The 21,822-nt window shown below is 58.4% G+C and overlaps 1 protein-coding gene across 1 annotated transcript in view; it reads right to left on the minus strand.

Moving 5' to 3' along the window:
* Positions 1-21,822, minus strand: part of RIMBP2 (RIMS binding protein 2) — a 246,373-nt gene that overhangs the window by 24,316 nt on the left and 200,235 nt on the right. The window contains exons 9-15 of the mRNA XM_027125143.1: positions 18,078-18,187; positions 14,924-15,733; positions 11,436-11,587; positions 9,997-10,458; positions 7,958-8,101; positions 5,211-5,369; positions 187-304 (exon numbers count right to left, since the gene is read on the minus strand). Coding sequence (XP_026980944.1) covers positions 187-304; positions 5,211-5,369; positions 7,958-8,101; positions 9,997-10,458; positions 11,436-11,587; positions 14,924-15,733; positions 18,078-18,187 — 1,955 coding nt within the window. The remainder of the gene's footprint in view (positions 1-186; positions 305-5,210; positions 5,370-7,957; positions 8,102-9,996; positions 10,459-11,435; positions 11,588-14,923; positions 15,734-18,077; positions 18,188-21,822) is intronic.

Raw genomic sequence — 21,822 nt, forward strand, 5'->3', positions numbered from 1 at the left:
CACAGCCGCTCCGCGGCATGTGGGATCTTCCCGGACCGGGGCACGAACCCGTGTCCCCTGCGTCGGCAGGCGGACTCTCAACCATTGCGCCACTAATGACTTTTTAAAACTATTTATATGGAGGACCAAGCAGCCACGTGCTCTGTGCTTAAAAGAAAGAGGGAGGCCTCCATCAGGCCCACTAACCGGCAGACGGGACCATCATTGGCCGGGACCTGTGGCGGCTGGCACTGCCGTGGGGAAACCTCCGGCCCACGTGATCCACCCGATCAGCCCGTCCAGCAGTCACCGGGTTTCCTAAAATCTAAAGACAAAACAACACGGTCATGAGGCTTGCCAGCCGCGGGAAGGAAAGAATTGTCAGCCAAATCAGTTCAACTTAGAAGCAGAAGCTCTAAAGGCAACTAAACTTAGCTTTTAACTGAAAGGTTAGCTGAATAACCTGGAAGAGGAAAAAGGGCTCACCCCAGGCACCCCGTCTTCTACAGCACACGGGTAGGGGTGAGAGAGCGTCCCTCGGGAGGCACCTTTCTGTTGCTGCTACTGCCGCTGACGCCAAATCTTTTGAACCACAGTGAGAGTGGCTCACAGACGACTCGTCACACCTTCAGCCCCTCTTTCCTAGTCTCAGCACAGCCCCTCCAGAGACCACAAAAGCGGGGGAAACACTGCGTTTCCAGATGTCCCGCCTGGGCAAAGTTGCATGTGAGGTTACCGAAAACTCAAAGACAGAAGTTTCTGTGTGTAATCAGCTTGGAAGCTCATGGCAACGTCTTGGCCCTAATGCAAAGACACCAATCCCATTCCAGGGCTAACCTGAACGGCCCTCCTTTACGGGTAAGTTGGCCTCTGATTCACACTACAGGTTTGCATCGCATCACGTATGAGAATCAAAGCAAAGCCTCCAGCTCACTGGTAATTTGAGTCAGGAAGTTTTCAGGGACACAGGGAAGGAACCAGGGTTGGGAGTGACGGAAATTAGTCTGTTACAGGCGGGGAACAGGGAGCGAGCTGCAGTTTGCTGGTGTCAGTGGGCTGTGGATCGGCGCCCTCTAGTGGACATATCACAAACTGCACCGGCTCAGACCCAGGGCCTGGAGCCCCGGGATGTCTCACCTGTGTTTTCATGGAAAAGTTCAGCATGACAGGAGCAAGTGTTCTGAAAAGAGGACACAATATAGAGATGAATGAAGCCTTGAAGGAATCCCTACTCTTGAAAACCACTCACAAGCCTGGAAGACAAGGCAGGGAGATGGGTCTAGAGCTGATGATGGAAAAGTCATTCTGAAAACTGGTCGCAGGAAAGAAACCGGGGGAAAAAAAGAAAAAGAAAACCTTTGGAAACAGATGCAAAAACGGATCTCTTCAATCATTGTTCCCTATTTTTTTTCAGTTATAGGTGAAGGCCAAAACCAACCACAACCAAAAACCAAAACCACAACGAGAGAAAAACTTTCAGTAATACCAGTAAGTCATAAGTAAGTCCCCACGGTTCGCTTTGCAAAGTACGTGTTGCCAAACTTCTGGAGAATCGTAGTTCAGCTAACCCTTAATTAAAATTTAGATTCAGTTGTCCTTTAATTAAAGCAGCCAAACTCATCACTGATTTGGGGGTAGGCGGTCATCATTCTAAAGCAAAGTAAAGAAATCATCAGCGTGCTCCAGACTGGGAAGCTGCATAGATCAAAGATGCATGGGAAATGCAAGAGAGCCAGCAGAGAGCGTGCCCGGGATGGACACCAAAATAAAAGAAGGTGAAAAAATGAAAACGGATTGGTTTGGCAAGCGGATGTGAGCGGGAGGGTTACTTCACACACCAAAGGACCGTCTGCAACCCGGGGAGGAGGCTGGGCGTGTCGGGCACTGGCCCTACTGTCGGACATTTTTATGCTTTTCTTCCAGACATCCCGGAAGTCCTCCTGGCCCGCGGGCTCGCCCCAGCTGCACTTGCTGGGGGTGGACCGCTCCGGGCTCGGGCGGGCCTCACTGCTGCTGACGACATGGCCGGGCTCCGCTGGCTCCCCGACATCTTCTTCGACGCTGCTCTGCCGGGTCAGCGTCCGGCGCCGGGCCAGCAGGGGCCTCAGGCTCCTCCTACAGGGACAGTGCCCGGGGCCGGGGCTGCACTGGGCAGCGGGGCTTCTGAAACTAAACCGTATCTCCTCCTCTTCGCTCCCACAGTCCAGGCCGCTGTCCGGGCTCCTGGTGGCCGAGCGGCTGAACCGACAGCCTCTGTCTTCGAACACGAGGTCCTCGGCCTGGGGGCCCCTGGGTCTGGCAGGGACCCGGGAGCCAAGCGGGGCCTCGTGCCCCTTGCAGGGCCTGGCGGGCTTGGGCTCTCTGGCCAGCCGGGTCCGGGCCCTGAAGCCCTGCTTGTACAAGAGCTCACAGGGCTCTCCATCCTCCTCGGCTACTTCAGGGATACTGAAAAGCTTCTTACTGTGCTGGGTCTGCTGGGGATTCTCGGGCAGCTCCAAGAAAGCACGTTCAGTGGTCCTATTCTTAGAGCACTCCTTAAGGGGGTGGTGTGTTAGAACAGGTGCCGGGAGTCAGTGTGTGATCAGATATGAAGTGGGGCAGAGGGAAGGAAAGAAAATACAGACAGAATTAGTCTCCGAGGCCATGAGGGACAGAAAGCATGCTTGTAGTCGTGGCGGGAGGGGAGCGGAGGGGAGGGCGGATGGCATGCTCTGGCCGGGGCTCTGGAATGAGAACAGAATGGGTTAGACGGATGGGGCCGGAGCAGGGTGGGGTGGGCAGATCACACGCAGAGCGGCCTGACACCCTCAGGACCAGCCATGCAGCCCCAACAAGGGAAGAGTGGCAGCTGGGCCGCGGGTGCAGGGAGGATGGTGGCAGGAGGCCTCACGCTGACCGAGGCGCTAGGATCTGTGACACGGCTACAGCCAGAGGCAGGGAACGTCTGAGTCCGCTGGCTGCACCTTCAGAAACTCGGAAGGCAGCTGCCGTGGGCCGCCGGCAACTGGAGATGATTCACAAAACGGGGACCCCAACCCGGCCACGCCACTGGACTCCGCACGTCCCTCTAAGCTCTCAGCACCCTCTGAAATCCATCCTCATGCGCAGTAACCTCTCTCCCTGGCTCAGATCTCAGGCTGTGAACGTGGGGACCTTGGAACCGGGCGCCCCAAAGTCACGGCTCTGGGGACGGTCTTGCTCTGTCTGTATCTGCAAAGGCTGCCTGTCTCTCCGCCAGACCCCGGACCTCGAGGCCCCCAGCGAGGAGCCGCGTCCCCGCCAGTATGGTGGCTGGCCCACTCAGAGGGGCCTAATGGACATCGAGGGGCGGACACCCCACGGCCACCGTCCCGGATGTCGGTGTCTCTCCGGATTTGCCCTCAGCCCCCTCCTCTGGTCCCGCTGAACCGGCCCGCTGGGCGCCCCTCCCGGGACACTCCAGCGACTCCACGAAGCCGTAAGCCCACCGTCTGCCCTGCCACGGGCCTCCAGGGGTGCACGTTAAAGACGCCTCCGCGGGGGAGCACCGGATTTGCTTCCCTGCCCCCAGCCCACCGGCCTGTGCGCCCCTCGCGCACGCGGACCTAGCGGGGTCGACTCAGGGCCGCGTCTGCCGCAGGTCTGGAGCCCACGAGGGCCAGGCGAGGAGGGCGTGGCACACGCTTCGCTCATTTGCTCACAAGCGCCCCACGGAGGCCGTCTACTCCGGGGAACACGGAGGTGGAGAGGGAGAGCGAGGAAGCAGCGACCCAGCCCCGGGCGCCAAGCGGGGCGCACGTGAGCCAACAGGGCTGCCACGTGGGAAGGTGAGCCCGCGGGCCGGATCCCCAAGCTAAGTCTTGGAATTTCTGAAAAGAAACCAGGAGTCCAGATCGCTGAACTTGCCCTCTAGGCCTTCTCCCCGGGAGCCATGGTGACCTTTGGTTTCTCTGCTAACGCGGCGCAGGAAGTACCATCCCAGAAGCGTCATGGGGGAGGGGAGGGGACGGGAAGCAGATGCGCTTCGCCGGCCCAGCTCGTGGGGAAGCATGGGGAGCGGGTCAGGCTGGACCGCGGGCAGCTTGGGACCTTCCTCCAATAAGAAAGGTCACGGTGAATCCTGCTGGACGGCGGCCCAGGGCGGGGAGGAGGGGGGCCGGTGGGGGGAGTAGGAGCTGCAGCCGTGCGGGGTTTGCACAGGCATCTGCAGGTTCTCCAGCGACGGCGTCTCCGGGGCCCTGCGGGGGGCCTCTGCGGGGAGCTCGTCAGGCAGCCTGGTCTATGCAAGCGGGCACTGAGCGGGCAGTCAGATCTGGGTGTTGCCTTCCCTCCACCATTGAAAATGCGTGGCTCTGTGTTCCCAGAGGAAGGCCGGGGTCGGGCGGGGTTTTTCTCTCCGAGGCCTTTTTCACGTGAAAACCCCACAGCGGCCCGACCAGCTCTCCAGCCCTTTGTGTGTCTCCCGCGCTGGGCTGGGAGCAGCTGGAGGTCGGAGGTCATGTCCATCCTCATACCCCAGCCTGGCGGAGGGCCTGGCGCACAGGGGCGACCCGCTCGTGCCGAGTGAACAGATGCTCAGCTGGAACGGGCAGCGGCAGCAGCAGGACGGCTCCTGGTGCGTCCTGGGGCCTGGAGCGCGATCTTGGTCAAGGTGACCCCGCGTCAAACCCTTGGCTGACGGCTACGCCAGAGGCGGAAGCAGAGGATGCCGGGGCCCCGGATGGGAGGTGTCTGAGAAGGGGCTGGTGTGTGGACGCCGCTGTCCTCCAGGAGGGAGGACCCTCCTCTGACCTCCTCTGACAGCCCCTCTCCCTGGCCCTCCTGCGGTCCAGCAGCGTCCACCTCGGTTGAGAATCTTTGCGCGACTCGCTCCCAGTCTCCAGTCTGCCTCGGAGGCGGACTCGCGCCCTCCCAGGCCCTGCCCGTCTGCGGATGGCCACGGAAGCCAGGGCGTTGGCAGGGTGGGAATCTTCTTTGTTCTATTCTTTCCGATTCAGTTCTTCATGCAGAGGTGGGTGCCCCTGGGGGTGCCCAGTGGATTCTCCCAGACTCCTTCACCCAGAATTTGGGGAAAGAGGAGGGACAGGAGACCCCGAGCGCAGACTCAACAGTGAGCGAAGCCCGTGCGAACCTGTGGACTCTGCTTGCAGGACCAGGTGCTGCCTCTGGAGCCGGCCTCGTGGCCTGGCAAAGGGACAGGGGTGGGGCGGCTGTGGGGACGGCGGGGAGGGGCCTGGCGCCCCGGCACTGACCTTGAGGGCACTGCGGGCCGCGCCGCCGGGCCGCCTCCGGGCCGCGTCCTCCAGCTGCATCTCCGAGCACAGTTCTTCCTCGTCTTCCTCCATGATGTCCGAGAGGTCGGACCCCCGGCTGCTCTCCGTGTGGTACTCGTCTCCATGGCAACAGTGTGGCTGGGCAGGAGAAGGGGATGCAGATGGAGGGGCAGCTCCAGCACGCGGGAGTACCCGGGGCCCCTCCTGGCTGGCCTCCCCTGCTCTGCCCACTTCTGAGCTCAGAGTCGTGTCTGGGTGTCTGGGTGACGTGCTCACCCCAGAGGTGAGGGAAACACAGTCCCCAAGCCTGCGGCAAGCTGGGATGGCAGACAGAGGACCAGCCCAGGCCTCCCAACTCTAAATCCAGACGGGCCCAGGCAGAGACCCCTTGGGCTCTTGGCAGGACAGAATGCCAGGGGGCTCACAAGACACACAGGAAAACATCGCTTTTCTGGGTACCATAAGCCTCTCCAACTTAGTGGCTGGACAAAGGCTCAAGCGACAGGTCGTAAACTCAGGTGGCAGCATGACTCGAGGCCCCCCGTGAGCGTGTAGGTTGCATCTAGGGGCAGGGAGCAGAGAGTGCTGGGTGGCAGGGGTGCAAATGCACCATTAAGGGCGCCTAAGAGTTTTAAGAAAACCATGCAGTCTGAAATTCACACACGTGCACACACTGGGTTGTCAAAGAACAGCCCGGTCCGGGCGGGGTGGGACCCCCCACTGTGTGGTGTGCCCACTCTGTGCCCAGTTTGGTCACTGACACCAGAGAAGGCCCGCTGCTGGGGGTGCTTGGGGAGGAGTCTGGGGACGGCGGAAAAGGGTCAACAGAAAAGCAAGGAAAAGTAGCTTGCTAACATGTAAACTGAACCACCAGCAGCCCTGATGGGGTCTGGGGATTTGGGGGCTGGTCCAATTCAGCGGTCCCGTCCCCACCCTCAAAGCAAGCGCCCATTATTCAGCGTCTCGAGTATTTGCAGCAACTCAAACTGCACACCCTACGAGCTCAGACTTATGAGCCCCAAACATGCATAAAGCTGTTTTGTTTCTGCTGGATGGTGTCCATTAAGAGCAATTTCTTTATTCTCCTGGCGGGCGACCAGACAAGTGCCTTTAATAGCATCTCGAGACATGCTTATTAAAAATACCCCAGTTTCAATCACTCCTCTAGATAAAGACATGTCAGCACCTGAGTGGCACTAAGTTCCTGGCCCGCTGATGGGAAGGCAGCGTGAGTGCCCAGGCTGGGGGTCCCGACCCAGCTGAGCCCTCAGAGAAGTGGCCCAGATGCTCTCAGCCTGAGAAGTCTGTGTGTCAGCATTTGAGCTGCTCCAGCCCTAATTCTTTCTATCAGGCACTGCAGAGAAGACGTAAAGGTGAACTGATTTTAAATGAATAAACAAAGATCAGGTTGGTTTGAAAGAGGTCTCCCCAAGGGATATGGGAAGGAACTCTCCTCGAGAACACAATCTCACTGGATTCAAACCCAATGATGAGTTAGTAATAAACCCGTGGGATGGAAGGAGGTGTCTGCTGTTTGCCAAATACATCATGGATAAGCCATTCATAGGACTCCTATTCCTCTCTTCTGCCCAGTGAGATGTCACGGGGAGTCTTGATGGAGCTTCTGGAAAAGATTTTTCTACCAGTTAAAAGAGATGTGCCTGAGAAGAAAGCCCCCCTCCTTTTTCCCTTCCCTCCCTCCCTCCCTTCCTCCCTTCATTCCTTCCTTCCTTCCTTCCTTCTTGGGGTGCTGTCATATGAAAGTGTGACGACTGGAGCAATGGCAGCCACTTTGTAACCATGAGAGAAAGGCTAAAAGAATGGAAGATTCAGAACCTAGAGCCAGGACACCACTGAGCAGCTGAATCAACCTTGCAGCCTCCTACCTGAGACTTCCTGCGATGTGGGAGAATGAAATGTCTTTGTTATCTTAGTCATTATTAGTTGAGCATTCTATTTCTTGTGTTTAAATGAATGCAGATAGAATTACTTTAATCTTTTAGATAAAGAACCTGATGGTTGGAGAAGCTGAGTCACTTGCCTCCTACTAGCAGTGACAGAGCCAGGAAATGAGTCCAAGTCTGTGAGATTCCAAGGCCTCTTCCTGGCTAGGTTGTGACACTGCCTTGCTGCAGAGCTGTGTGTTGAGGGGGCTGGAGGATCTGACATCTGAGGGGTCTTCAAGCTCTGACATCTCAAGGTCTCAGGACTCTCCAGGCCCCACTCTTCCTGTTGCCCAGACTTAGGTCTTGACACCATTAAAGAACATTCCCATTAGAATATGCATAATCAGAAATTGGAGACCAAACCCACATTGGATGGATTTGTCACTTGTGAGCCCGGTCTGGGACAAGAAGCCCTGACATTTTTGTCCCTCCAAGGGTGGGATGCTGACCGTTTAATTTCTGAATCTCCCATGATGCTTAGCACTTAGCAGACACTCATCACACATCTGCCTGATGAACGAAAGTAAAGAAACGAACGGTAGGTTTTGCCTAAACTGAGACCAGGCGGTTACCTGGAGACTCACCTGAAACACAAAATCAGCCCATGAACGGATACTCATACAGGGCAGTCAGGGAGGGCAAAAACCTCACATTCTGACTTTTGAAACTGTCCCCCAGTGAGGTCACAAACACGCAGGCACCGTGCAATCTAACCTTTCCCATGGACTGTGACTGTTGTCACCCAGGCCTCGGGGCCATGCGCCCAGGAGCTGCACTCACCGGCTTGCCTAGCTCCGAGCCTTTCAGAAACTCGTCCACCGACGCGCCCCTCCTCTTGGCGTCGGGGGACTCGTAGCTGTCTTCCTCGTCCGAGTTTGCGTACTGCCCACTGCTCCTGTCCAGGAAGACGCTCCTTTTCTCTAGCTTGGAAGAGAAGAGGGGAGGTGTCAGGGCAGAGGCCGCCTGGCCCTGGGGATGGGCACAGGGGCAGGCGGCTTCCAGGCCCGACAGGGCTCCATCCTTTCCTCTGCCTCCTCGGAGCCACTGTGTGAAGGGACTTGGGGTGAGTGACCCGCACAGGCTGGCGGGCGTTTTCTGATGCTGCCCTGGGTGCCCGCCGCCCCTCCCATGCCCACCAGAACTAGCTCCTGCCTTTGCAGGAGGTAACGCGTGGGTGCTGAGGAAAGGCTCCTGTCCCTCTGTTTGCCACCCTCGCCCGGCTGTTAACGTGACCAGTTAACCTTTTCTTGAATATGGAAGCTCAGAGGTTTGCTTTCTCTCCACACCTTCTAAAAGGGGAAGGCAGGCCGGGGGGAGGTGGGGAGGTGGCGGCTGTCCCAGGCATTCCTGGGCCCAGCCTCTGGCTCCAGCCTGCTCTCGGGGGTCCTGTCTGGGAGCTCAGGGTGGTGGGATGCGTGGCTGCTACCTGAGAGGGCGGGGGGGGGGGCGGTGTGCAGAGCTCCCCCCCCCCAGCCCCTTCCTACACCAAAGCACCTGGGCTTCTGCTTTGCGGGAAATCAGGGCGGAGTGCCAGGGTGCCCGTGATAAAGGTGCACATTCTGCGGCATTTCCTTTAGTCAAGGGGACAAACTGCTGTGTAACTATTAACAAATCGGGAGATTCCACAGAAAGCCTGGATTTCCAGTTTCTCAACAGGCACTGAAGTGCTGTCACGGTACCTCTTACCCCTCCCGGTTGCCTGGCCGTGGCCCGCCCACCTCAGCTCTGACCTCTAGGGGTCTGGCCTCTCCTCAAGTTCCTGACCCGGCCTCCAGCCCGGAGGGGGCCTGGCCCGGGCCCGGGGATGCCCAGGAGGTGAGGGTCTCCCGGCACCGACATGGATGTCTCCACCTGCATCTCAGAGAAGGCACTGCCAGGGGCTGCCGTCCAGGAGAGACCCCCATGGGCTGGCTGGGCAGAGCTGAGAAGACCACTGACCACCACTGTCCCCTCTGCCAGGGCCCTGACCTCGGGCTTGCAGCAGACAAGCTGGGCACCCTGGTAGACAAGCGCACCCAAGGGAGAAAGATGGGGGTTTGGCCCAGGCAGGGAGGGGCCCGCGGCCTAGCCCAGGTCCACACCCTCCTCTCCGGCATCACTTCACGGCTGCTTCTTACAATGTCTCGGCTCATTGCACATTTCCTCTGGGCAGTGGCCACACGGTCATGCGAGTACTCATCCCCACGGTCCAGGCGATTTCTAGCAATAGGCATGCAAATATACTTATGTGCGTGCATTTCTACGTGTAGGTATCTATGTATACATACGTGTATATAAATGTGTGCGTGCATGTATGTACACACACGTACGTACATGTCTATCCATGTGTATACACACACACACAGGCACATAGCCACATGCGCAAACACACACACACACAGCTAGAAGTCTGAAGTGAGCCAGCCAAGAGGTGACCCTCGTTTAGGAAGATGTGCCCCAAGCCCACTCCCAGGCGGCACCTCTCAGATCCCCCGACACAGGCCAGAGCCTGGTTAGCGGGCTGTTAGCTCGTCTGCTAAGCCAGGCTGGTGGATAACCCTTTCCTCTGGTTATCTGGGTCTGTATCTACGCAATGGAAACACACGTTGATTCCGACAGGCTCAGGCCTGGAATGCCCTGGAATGCAGCCCTAGGGGAAAACTGGCGGATGAATACGGCATCCTTCTCCCCACGTCAACGCCGCCACTCTGGGTGCTGAGAGTTCGGGGCGCGTCTCCCCGCCGACTCGGGGTGCCGTGGAAGGTCCCATCCCCGCTGGGCTGCAGGGACGGACCGCACGGCACGGGCAGCTGTACCGGCGAGGAAACGCCCAGCCTTACCCTGCTGCTCTCGGCCACCCTCTGCGCGGCTTCCCGGGCCATGGCCTTGGCGACGGAGGTGGAGACCGGGGCGCCCTGCGGCTGCGGAAGGATGCGGCTGGGCGAGGGCGACCGCCGCCCCGGGCCCGAGCCCTGCAGGCCGGGCGGCTCCAGCAGGTGCCCGTGGGCCGGAGCAGGCGCCCGGCCGAGCTCCCAGGCCTCATGCGCCGCGGCGTGCGGACCCAGGTGTTCATCTTTGGTATCGGGGGCTCCAGCATTTGCTAATGGCTTCGGTGTGGGAGCAGTTCTCAGGTGGGGGGCAGGAGGCACCAGGAGGTCGGGGGGGATGGCAGCGGTGGCAGAGTCTACGGACTCGCCCTGGGCGGAGAGGGTCCGCACGGTCACACCCTTGGCTTCGAGGCTCCGCAGCCGCACCAGCTCCACGGCTGTGCTGTCCGCGGTGGGAGAGATGATCTCAGCCACCTGCGCGCAGAGAGAGCGGGGTCATGGGTCAGGGGTCAGGGGTCGCCCGGGCGCCTCTCCAGCAGCCAGGGCCCTGGGCCCCGCCTACATCCCCCTCAAACCACACCCCCCGGCCCGGAAACCTCGCTAGGCGGCAGCCCCGCCTCCCGCCCGCCGCTGGAGGCCTGCGGGCGCCGCTGAGCACACCCTCTTCTTCCGCGTCCACAGCCAATCCGGGAGCAGCCGCGGGGGCGTAGAGCAATCAGAATGCCGGGCGTGTTACTGCCAAAGCGTGGCCCCGGGGAAGTGCCGGCAGAGGCCAAAACGGGCTTCCGGCCGTGGGGGACACGTGACTGCGGCCCCTCCGGGCCCTGCCTGCGGGGCTTCTGCGGGGAGCTGGGAGGAGAGAGGGCCGTGCAGCGGCCGCTCTCACGGGGCGAGCTGGGACACCGCCCCGCGTCTGATGCAGCAGCCCTGGCCCTGGGGCTGCGGGGAACACGGTGGGCAGTGGAGAGCAGGCAGAAGCTGGCTCCAGCCCCGCCTCCCAAGGGCAGCCGTGTCTGTCTCCTGTGCCCGGACCGGCTGGGGCTTGAGATTGCGGGCTCCCCTACAGCGGGCATTAACACTTCCCTGCAGCGTTTCCGGGGCATTTGGACTACCGTCTCGCCAAGAATCGTTTTGGTGGAATCTACTGAGTGGGCCCTGATATCGTGGGGCTCGAAAGATGTGAATTTTTGGTACCCAGGGGAGAACAAGAAAGGTCCGGGGCAGGACAGGTAGTCACTGCGGGAGGAGAGCAGAGAGCACTCTGGGCAGGAGGACGGCGCAAAAAGGATGGAATTCTCCGTGTCCTGCAGCCGAGCCCGGGATGGCGGCGCAGGGGGTGCTTAAGTAGCTGCTGGTGGGTCTTGGGGGCTGAGGAGAGAGGGAGAGTCGCGCGTCACTGAGCGGAGAGTGCTGGGGTCTCTGGGGCGAGCACTGCCCCCGCAAGGACTCACCCTCTGTCCTTTGGCATACACGCCGTAGCCGGTGACGTTGGCTCCATTGGACAGCCCCGTGGCCGTCAGCGCGGGCGGCTTCCAGGAGACCTGGACAGTGGCTGGGGTGGCTGCGGCCTGGACGGCAATGTCCTGGGGAGGGGCGGGAGGACCTGGGGGACAGAGCAGAGGGGCTTTCAGGACGCGGCCCTCTGGCAGAAGAGCTGCTACCACGCCCGGCTGGGGGCGCCCGGAAACGAGATCTTCTGTCAAAGCCTCCAGGGGTCGCGGGCAGAACATGAAGCGTGAAAGCAGGGCAGGAGGGTGAGGAGGTGGCAGCTACCGGACACGCGCGGTGCCCTCCTGGAACCCCGCTCACGGGTGCCCCGTCCCCAGGGGAGCCCGTGACCCGGGCCAGGCCAGCCGGCCACGAGGACCCAGCATTTGGCAGAGGAAAGAAATCCCTGCCGCCTCTCCATCCTCTTCCGCGCCCCTCCTCCCTCCGCCTTCCCTCTGTCCCTCCGTCTCTCTCTTCATCAGACTTGGGGGCAGTGAGCTGGACCGCACATCCCCCATCTCACCGCCTTGCGGGACAGGACAGAACCGGAAGCTGGAGAGAGACGGTTCTGATGAAGCCACCCGGCCCTGGACACCGGCTCTGCACACACACTGCCCGGCTGACCAGCTGGGCCGCTTCCTTTGCCCCCGAACCGTTTGAATCGCGCTCACCATGGAAGTCTTGAGTAGCTACTTCAACCAACAAGGAGGCCAGGGTCATGTCGCTGGTCCTTCCAGGTGGCCCTTGGGGACAGCAGGACCACCTGTCTGCCCTGTAACCCACAGGCAGCTCCTTTCCCCCCGGGTCTGTCTGGTGCAAAACCCCCATAACTAGCGTTCTATTTGGAAAGGAACGTGTAGCTTTCCGGAGGAAGGTATGAGCTTCATCCTCCAAGACGCGGCTCCGGCCCGTGGATTTCTGCGGGGGGCGGGGGGGGGGGCAGTGGCTGTTTGCTGAGGATTTTCTCTGTGCAGCTCATTCTGCTACTCACTTTGGACTCTTTACATCACTTGATCCGCACAACAGTCCTGTGAATTCAGCGCATCCTTGTTTTGCAAATGAGGAAGGTAAGGTTCCAGGGAAGCTGCTGGGCTATTGTGTGTTGGAAGCGCCGGCAGCGTGCAGCTCAGTGCAGCTCATGAGAAGGGCTGATGCAAGCCACCCTCAACACACTGCAATATGGGGCTTCTGAACTTCCCTACAACCGGCTTCAGAAGTTAAATTCTACCGGGATGGTCCATTCAAACATGACAGATGGGTTATTCTTCTTAAGGGCGAAGGTCAAGAACTGAAACTGGCTTGGGAGTTTGCTGGGTGCCCACTTCTACCACAAGACCAATGACAGTGGAGGGCCGGGGTTTTGTGGGTGGGGAAGACTTGTGTAGCTGTGACCTGCCAGCTCCAGCCCATCCCTCCAGTGGCTGAGAGGTGAGGGGGTCGCACTGACGTCCATCACGTGGGGACACCTGGTCCAGCCACGTGCCCGATGACGCGCTCACGCTGAACGAGGTTCAGGGGCTGCCCTCCCCACGCCTCTCACTTGTGACATTTCCACAGTCCAAATCCTCCTCTGCCTGGACAGGCAAAGGCACTAGTCTGCTGTGGACTGCATGTTTGCGTCCCCCCAAATTCGTATCTTGCAATCCTAACCCCCAAGGGGATGGTGCTTGGAGGAGGGGCCCGTGGGAGGTGGTCAGGTCATGAGGGGGGAGCCCCCATGAGCGGGATTCGTGCCCTTATCAACAAGGCCCCAGAGAGCTCCCTCACCCCGTCCTCCAGGTGAGGACACAGTGTCTTCACCGTCTAGGAGGCAGGAAGTGGGCCTCGCCAGACACTGGGTCTGCCCACGCCTTATCTCGGACTTCCAGCCTCCAGGACTGTGAGAAATAAGCGCATGTTGTTCATAGGCCACTCAGTTTACGGCATTTCGTTACATCAGCCCGAGCTGACTAAGACAGCCAGGAATTGGGCGTGAACCTATGGGAACAGGCCCTCCCTGGGCTCAGCATCTTCTCCTGGTCCCTCTCCATCTCGACCTGAGCTTCTCCACAAAGACTCTCCCGGCTGTCCCAACGTATGTGCTCTTGCCTCTCCTCGGAGGCCCTGGGGTCTCTGGGTTTGGTGTCTCTGGTTTCTTCACCCCCCAGCACTGACCACAAGACTTCACACCAGGAACCAATGAAAAGCTCAAGTCCTCACTCGCCCAATATCCACGATCTGACATCCCGATAGGCAGGCAGGAAACCCAGCATCACCTTACAAGATGAATGAACTGACCCTTCATAAATGAGTTCCTACTCAGACCTGCTTCCTCCTCGAAGTAGTGTCTGTCCCGCCTGCCCCTGACCTTGCTGCTTTGTAGGTCAGACTCTAGTTGATGATGGAGTTCAAAAAGACGGGAGAGCACCATGGAATTAAAAGCAAATCCAGTTAGACGGAGATGGAAGGCTTTCGGCAGTTAGTAGAAATGATCCTGGAGAACCACTGGATTATTTGTCAACCTGCTGACAAATGAGGTTGGGCAGAGCTGGATTAATTAATCACAGAAGACAAATCCGAGGAGAGTGACAGGCATTCTGAGGGAATTCTGTGAACATCACAGGACTAAAATAAGCCCTCGAGGTATCAGAATATGCCCTCACACATCTTTGCAGACACAACCTTTGCTCCAGGAAGGCTGCTCTTCCCTAGGTGTTCGGGCTCCCATCCTGCGCACAGCTGCCTTCCTCGGAAGGGCTGCCCTGTACGCGAGCCCCAGGCAAGATCAGCATGACGGAACCTTGTGGAGACGGCGGTGACGGCTGCCCCGTGGATAAATCAGAGGATGTCCATCTCAACCCATGTCTTTACAGTTTCCTGGGAGAGAGTGGGGGGGGGGATGGGAGAGGGGTGCATTCCTCCTCCTGTTACAGCTGGGAGTGCAGGGAAGGAAGCCAAGATAGCGTCCACAATGGAACTTCACGTCTTCGCAGATTCACCCGTATGTGTGAGGTATATACGCGTACGTGTATGTATAGCAAAAGCAGACATGAGAAGAGAGAACAATTCTGCGAGCGCTGTGGGCACCCCCTCCATGTTCCTCTCTGTGAGCGCACGGCCAGGAGTGGGTGACACGGGGGAGACGGAACCCTCCAATGGCCCAGGGTGCTCTCATTTCCTCCGGTTTTCTGTAGGACGAGCCTCTTACAGACGCAAGCGTTAAATATTTCCGACAACACGGCCCCTGAACAGAATCCAAGCTTTCTCTTTCCCTCTCACACACACACAGGCGTGCGTGGGTGTATTCCGTGGTCCCCGGCTGATGGAAGGATGCTCTGGGACGGCGCCGGCTGTCGGCAGCGGCTCCCCTTCCGCTCCCCCCGCCCCTCCCCTTGCACAGGGCGACATCCCGGCATCCCCTCCCTTGGGGACTACCTCCTCCCCGACCCCCCACCCCGGGAGGACAGCTCACCTGCCGGCAGCGTGGAGAACTCCACGAAGGCCTCCTTCCTCTCCCTCTGCTCCAGGGGCAGTTGCCAGGGCACCTGGTGGGGCTTGGCCAGGACCTTCACTTTGTAAGCCGCGTTGGGCCTGAGGTTGCAGAACTGGTACTTGTAGCTGGTGGCCCGGACGACATCCAGCTCCTGCTCGTTGAGGAAGATGACATGGCTGTAGTTGCTGTTGGTGGGCATCCAGGAGAGCTGGGCGGAGACCTGCGTGATGTTGTCCACACGCAGGTGGGACGGTGCCACCACCACGTCCTTGCCCACCAGCAGCGTGCAGCGCAGCCCGTCCGAGCTGCCCCGGCTGGTGGCACACTGCACGGAGATGCGGTAGGTGCAGGCTGCCGTGTCCAGCTTCTCCACCAGGGCCTTGGTCCTGCCACCCAGCGCCAGGCTCAGGCGCGTCTCTGCGTCCACCAGCACATTGTAGGTGCCCACAGTCCCCCAGCCCGGGGGCACCACCGGGGGCTCCCAGCCCACAATGACACTTTTGGCAAGTTGTTTGATGAGGGTGATTTTCCGAGGGTAAGGCACGATGTCTTCTCCGATGTCATCGATGTTCATGTCCAGCATCCCCGCCCCGTGGTCGGAAGGGCCAGAGTCCATGTGCGTCGGGGAGTGGAGGTCCAGGATGTGCTCCCCGTCCGAGCCGACGCCGGCATGGTTGATGAAGTTCTGATCCTGGTCTTTCCCCAGAGTGCTTGCCAGTCGAGACTCGTCCTGGACAAAATCCACGAAGTTGGAGGGCACCAGGCCCCTCTGCCCGTCCAGGAGCTCGCCTGTGGGGTACGAGGACAGGGTTACCGCCCAACTGTCCCATGGAGGCCCGAGGGCCTGCAGTGGGGTCTGCGCCTCCCCGCAAGGGGACTGCTGTACGGAAAGCAGCAGGGTCACAGTGGATTCCTCAGCCCTTTACAGGAATCACTCCAGCATCACCTCTTCGGGACCCCCGCCCCTGCGTCAGCACCCCGCAACCTGCCATCTGCCACCCCACCAGTGAGGCTGGCTTCCCCCCTAGCGCCCAGCACACCACGGCCAGCCACCCGCGTATCTGTGTCAACGCCCCCCTTCCAACGGGGACGAAGCTCTGGGAGGACAGGGAACTCTGTTCCCTGCTAGACCTACAGGCACACCTGGCACAGAGTAGGTGCTCAGTAAGAGTGTGTCAGAAGGACAAACGACATGCAAACTGCGTGGGTTTGGAGGCTAAAAACATTACACACCTTACTCTGATTCTTGATTAGGTGATCACACAAACAGGAATTAAAAGGTGAATTTCCTCCCCCCGCCCCTTGCAGAGCAATGTGTCTGTCTTGGCGAAATTCCCGACATGTGTCCGTTTGGTGAGAAACGATCAGTTTGGTCCCAGAACCACCTGGAGGCTGAGTGGCCCAAAGAACGCCACCAAACTAGCTCTCGTGGCTGCGGGCAGTCACGGCGGGGACCGCTTTTTATTTCATGAAATGGTCTAATTTCTTCGCGTTCTCTTTACTCGTGGGGCTTGGAAGCTGCTGAGAGCAGAGCCGTGGAAACTGAGAAGCGCTCGGAGGAGCTTCAGAGACGACACCGTTTGCGTGATCTCGCGACACCAGCGGGAAAGGGCTGTTTCCCCTGGCGCGTCGCAGAAAGGGCTTGACTGGGGGTCCGGGGACCCGGGAGGCTGGGCAGCGTGGAACGAAGGGTGGGGTCTGCTCCCAGTAGACACACGCACATGTCAAGGGACGTGCGACGGGCCCGGGCGACAGGGATGCTGACCACTGAGTCAGTCCCGAGTCTCCCAGGATCAGTGAGGATCTGTTTCTGCTCCTGTCCCCAGGGGCCGGGTCTTGAGACGTCAGTCTTTGCCTCGAGGATGCTCGGAAAACAACGTCATTTGACACAGGGAACGCCGAGAAGGAGGAGGGTGGGAGTGACAGCAAGTCCTGTGTACCAGGCCGCGTCCTCAGACCCCACGTCTGCTTCCTCATTTATCGCCACAGCCGCCCCTTAAGGTGGCCACCGCGGCCGTCTGCATAGCGAGGGGAGGTGAGCTTGCCACTGTCATGTGGACAACGGAACGCTGAGCTCTGCCGCCTGCCTTCCATCCGGCCTCTGGAAAGTCTATGTGAGCACAGTGCCTGGCGCAAATACTCTAGAGAACTCCAACAAGGGTTACCTGGCAGCCGCCTTGGGCACACAGTTCTCCCCTGGTGCGCACGTGGGTGACGGCAATGTGGATTTGTGTTAAGAGTTCAAGCAGCTTTGCCACCAGTTGTGGTGAAATTTCTCGGGAGGCCTACCCACAGCTGTGCCACTGTTTTTCCAGTAACTAATGGAAACCAAGAATTTCAATGACCCCAGGCTCTGGCACCTTCAGAAAAACAGCCCAGGCTGGGCTGCCGCTCACCGACCTCAGCGGAGGCCACCTGATCTCGGAGCCCATCAACCCCAGGACAAGAGTCAAGAGTGTGGCCATCAGCTCCAGGGAAACTCCAGGAGGTCACGCTAGTTTAGCAAGAAACAATTTTTTTCTGCTCAGAGGGACAGGAGGAAACCGAGACCCTTCTGTTAGGGCAATGGGAGAGTTTAGGGAACCGAGGAATCTGGATTTATGAAGCTCCTGGGGATGTCCCATATTCATCCTCTAGCTACAAAAGTGACCAAGGTTATGAGTTTTGGGCAGAGGAATTCCCATTTCCTGATCTCACACTGCGCAAGGTGCAGGAAGTGGTCAGGCAGGACACGGGGCTGGACCACCCTAGGTTAACAACAGAGGCTGAAGGTCAATGGGATCGCTGTGAACCAGACAAGGTCCCCTGAAAGGGTCCCCGGCCCTGCCTCGGAGAAGGTGCTGGGCTGCAAGAGAGGCGGGGAGGAGAGACCCTCATCTGTCAGCCCCACGTATCTGCGGGAGCTCCTGGGAAGCTCTGTGAACGTGAACATGAGAAGGTATCCACCCCGTGTCAGAGGGCTGCTTGGGGCTAAAAATAGGAAACCCCACTCAATCAGACAAAAGGGGAACAAACACCTCGTAACTCCCGAGGGCGGGAGGGTCAGAGCAGAGGCTGGGGCGGCCGGGAGTGATGGGCGGCCCGGCCCTGGCCTGGCCTGTGTGCGCCACCTGCCCACCACGCTCTCACTGACCTTCATAGAAGCCATCCTCGTCCATGTCTCCATAGACGTAGAGGTACTTCCCCGCCGTGAGGGGCAGCTCAGCCTCTGGGTTCTCATTTGGCCCGTCAAAGGGGTTGTAACTAGAGAGAGAGAGAAAACCCATTCAGTGATGCTCTGGATGGAGACCGACCCCAGCCCGTCCCTTGCAGAGCTCAGGGCCTCCTCCCTGCTGTCGCCAGGATATTTTAGACCCACGCGATGGTTCGGTGCTCGTGGATGGTCAATGCACTGAAAACTCAGGCCATCGGTAGCTCAACTCACACAGATTCCATGCTGAATGGTAGTTCTGGAAGCAAGCTCTACACTGAGTCCTTTGTATCAGATGACATTTAAATGACTCCAAATTATATTTTTAAATAAACTTCCAAATCAGCAAGCAAATAAAAAAGTAATTAATCCTATCATTGTTCAATATATATTATTGATCACAGGTAGCATCATATGACGTATACTCTTCAGTCACCTGCTTACTTTTTACACTTTGCAATATGACATGATTATGTTTCCCCTCATGAAATATTCTATCATATCCTTTTTGATGGCTGTATAATACTCCACTGAAGAGATTAACATACTTTATTTAACCAATTCCTTATGTTGGGCATTGATATTTCTTCAAACTTTTGGCTGATATAATCAGTGCTGCCTCCAATATCTTTATCAACACATGTTGCACACCTGCCCACTTTCTTCCTAAAGATAAGTCCCTAGGTGGTATATTTGTTTGGTCAAAGACCTGCACGTTTTAGAGGGCTTAGGTATGTACAGCCAGAATGTTCTAAAAATGGATGTACGTTTTATCTTCCCCTCCCCACTAGGACTGTAAAATGCCCGCTTCTCAAATCCTCCAAATATTGGAATTAACATTTTTTTTTAAGTCATGTCCAACTTGCAGATAAAACATGTGAGATGAATTTCTGATTTTCTAATTAAAGTGTCAATTAATTTAAAATAACAGGAAAGGACTCAACAAGAAAATCCAAGTGACATCAGTGATCGTGGGAGATGATCACGTAAACAAAAAGAACAAAGGGTGTCACTCAGTGTCCTGTCACACAAAGGGTGAAGCCGCTGCAGCTCCCCTGGGGGCCAGCAGCCCCGTGAGGTACCAGCACTTTCCTCTGTGTGTTTTATCTGATCCCCACCGACGCTCAGTGAGGAGAGCAGAGATGATATTCTCTATTCTCATTCCCAATTCTCACGGCCAGCTGAAGTGCAGTGACTTGTCCAAAGCCACACGCTCATTAAGAGGTGTGGGTGGGAGCAGAACGAAGGTCTCCTGTCCCTCACCCTGCGTGGGTTTAACCACACCGCGTCGCCCTGTCCCTCGGGGTCCAGAGGTCCAGGGACGCCGTCCAGCGCCCTGAGGGTTTTACTGAGTCAGTGACTGCTGAGGCATCTGCATCGGGATGTAAAGCCAAGCAGACGGATGTACGATGTGAAAGCCCAGCGGCTGGAGTGAAGCCAAACGTGGTTTCTGGCAGAGGGAATGGCACGTGCAAAGGCCAGGAGGATGGGAGCGGGGTCCCCTCAGCTGCTGGAGAAGGACGGGTGAGGGTGGGAGCGCTGGGGGCCGTGGGTCGGAGGGGCCACATCAGCGTGGATTTAACCCAGAGCTAACAGCTATCGGGAAGGAGGCGTCACCTACGGAGTGACGTGATCGCATTTGCGTTTTGCAGAGGGGTCCCTCTGATGCCGTGTGGATGGGGTCTAGCTGGGCAGGGAGTGTCCTTAGAGGAGATGGAAGCGGGGGCTGCCTGGGTATGAGGGCAGGGGTGCAGGGTCCCGGCGGACTCGAAGCTTTCTGGCCTCATGAGGTGCAGATGTGTGTGCAATTACTGGGCAGGGGCTGGCGGGAGCGGGGCTGGATGCGGGGAGACGGGAGGCCCAGGGTCCAGTTCCAGGCGCCTTACGCTGCCTAGGCTCAGAGAGGCTGTGGCTGCAGGTGGAGCCTGGAGTGGTCCACGTGCAGAAGAGGTTGCCCAAGCCGGGAGGATGGAGCAGGAAGACAGGGGACGGGGCCCAGGCTTCAGGAGGCCGCACATCACTCTCAGGAAGAGAAGTCTCAGCTGGTGGGAAAGAGGGTGGAAGAGGCCAGCATGGGGAGGGGACCGTGGGCACCAAGGGGAACTGTGCACCGACGACGGGGTCCACATCCATTGGGGGTTGATGGATAAAATGCAGTCTCCCCGGGCTTCCCTGGTGGCGCAGTGGTTGAGAGTCCGCCTGCCGATGCAGGGGACGCGGGTTCGTGCCCCGGTCCGGGAGGATCCCACGTGCCGCGCAGCGGCTGGGCCCGTGAGCCATGGCCGCTGAGCCTGCGCATCTGGAGCCTGTGCTCCGCAACGGGAGAGGCCACAACAGTGAGAGGCCCGCATACCGCAAAACAAACAAACAAACAAACAAAAAATGCCATCTCCCCGAAGTCCGCTGTGATCCGGGTATAGAAGGGGACAGAGCTGCAGCGGGTGAGCCTTGATGACACAATGCTAAGATGGGAAGGAAATGTCCAGAACGGGGAACCCACAGCGACTGAAAGGTTAGTGGTTATTTGCGGTGGGGATGGAGGGGATGGGCTGACACCTGAAAGGGACGGGGGTCTTGGTGAGCGGACAGGAATGTTCTCAACTTGACAGTGGCAAGGATGGCACGTACTGTGCGTTGCATCTAGAGACCGTCATACAGGGTGAAGTAAGCCAGAAAGAGGAAAACAAATACGGTGTCATATCGCTTATAGGCGGAATCTAGAAAAACGGTCCAAATGAACTTATCGGCAAAGCAGAAAGAGAGTCACAGACGTAGAGAACAAACTGACGTTGACCAAGGGGGGTCGGGGGGTGGGACGAACTGGGAGATTGGGATGGACACAGACACACTACGTAAAACAGAGAACTATCAAGGAGCTACTGCAGAGCACGGGGAACTCTGCTCAGTACTCTGTAATGGTCTAATGGGAAAAGATTCTGAAAAAGAGTGGGTACATGTATATGTACAACAGATGCACTTCGCTGGGCAGCAGAAACTAACACAGCATCGCAAATCAACTGTACTCCAATTTAGAAAAATGGGGGGACTGTAAGGTATGTGACCGACCCCTCAATAAAGCTGTTTAAAAGGAAGGGTGCGGGAGGCCTGCATCGGGTGCCTGCAGAACTTCTGGAAAGGGGCCCCCTGGAGCCTCAGCGGGGCTCGTCCTGCTGTTGGGGGAGGGGACTCCGGGCTGAAGAGGGGGCAAGAGATGGGGAAGCAAGGCCGCTCCACAGGCGGCTGCACGAGCAGAGGTGGGAGGAGGGGACGGGGCCACGGGGAGCAGGGCTTCTCCTGTTTCGAGTTTGGGGAAACTTCGAAGCAGGGTGCTGAGTAAGGACAGTGTTTAGCTCCGGGGGGGAACACCCCCAAACTCCCCTTACCTTCGAGCCACTCCTCCAGGGATCTGCAGGGTGTTTGGGGAACTCAGATCCGCGCGACTCTGTCTGGGACTATTGTCTGCGCTGCTCACCATGTGGTTTGATGTGGCTGGGCGTCAGGTGGAAAACACCCAGAGCGCCAGCAGAGGCTGGAGGTGGGGCTCACCGAGCGCCCTGGCTGCGGCCCGCGCTGTCGGCCATGCACCGGCTGACCGCCCGGGCTTTCCCTCTGCCTGCTTTCACGCTGGCTGTGGATCCAGCCTCTGGGTGCCCCAGCTCTTGGGCACCTTCCCCAGAATAAGGTCTCG

This window comes from Aethalodelphis obliquidens, unplaced genomic scaffold (assembly GCF_003676395.1).
Source record: "Aethalodelphis obliquidens isolate GAN/ISIS:26980383/991018 unplaced genomic scaffold, ASM367639v1 scaffold28, whole genome shotgun sequence".
In the NCBI taxonomy this organism is placed as follows: domain Eukaryota; kingdom Metazoa; phylum Chordata; class Mammalia; order Artiodactyla; family Delphinidae; genus Aethalodelphis; species Aethalodelphis obliquidens.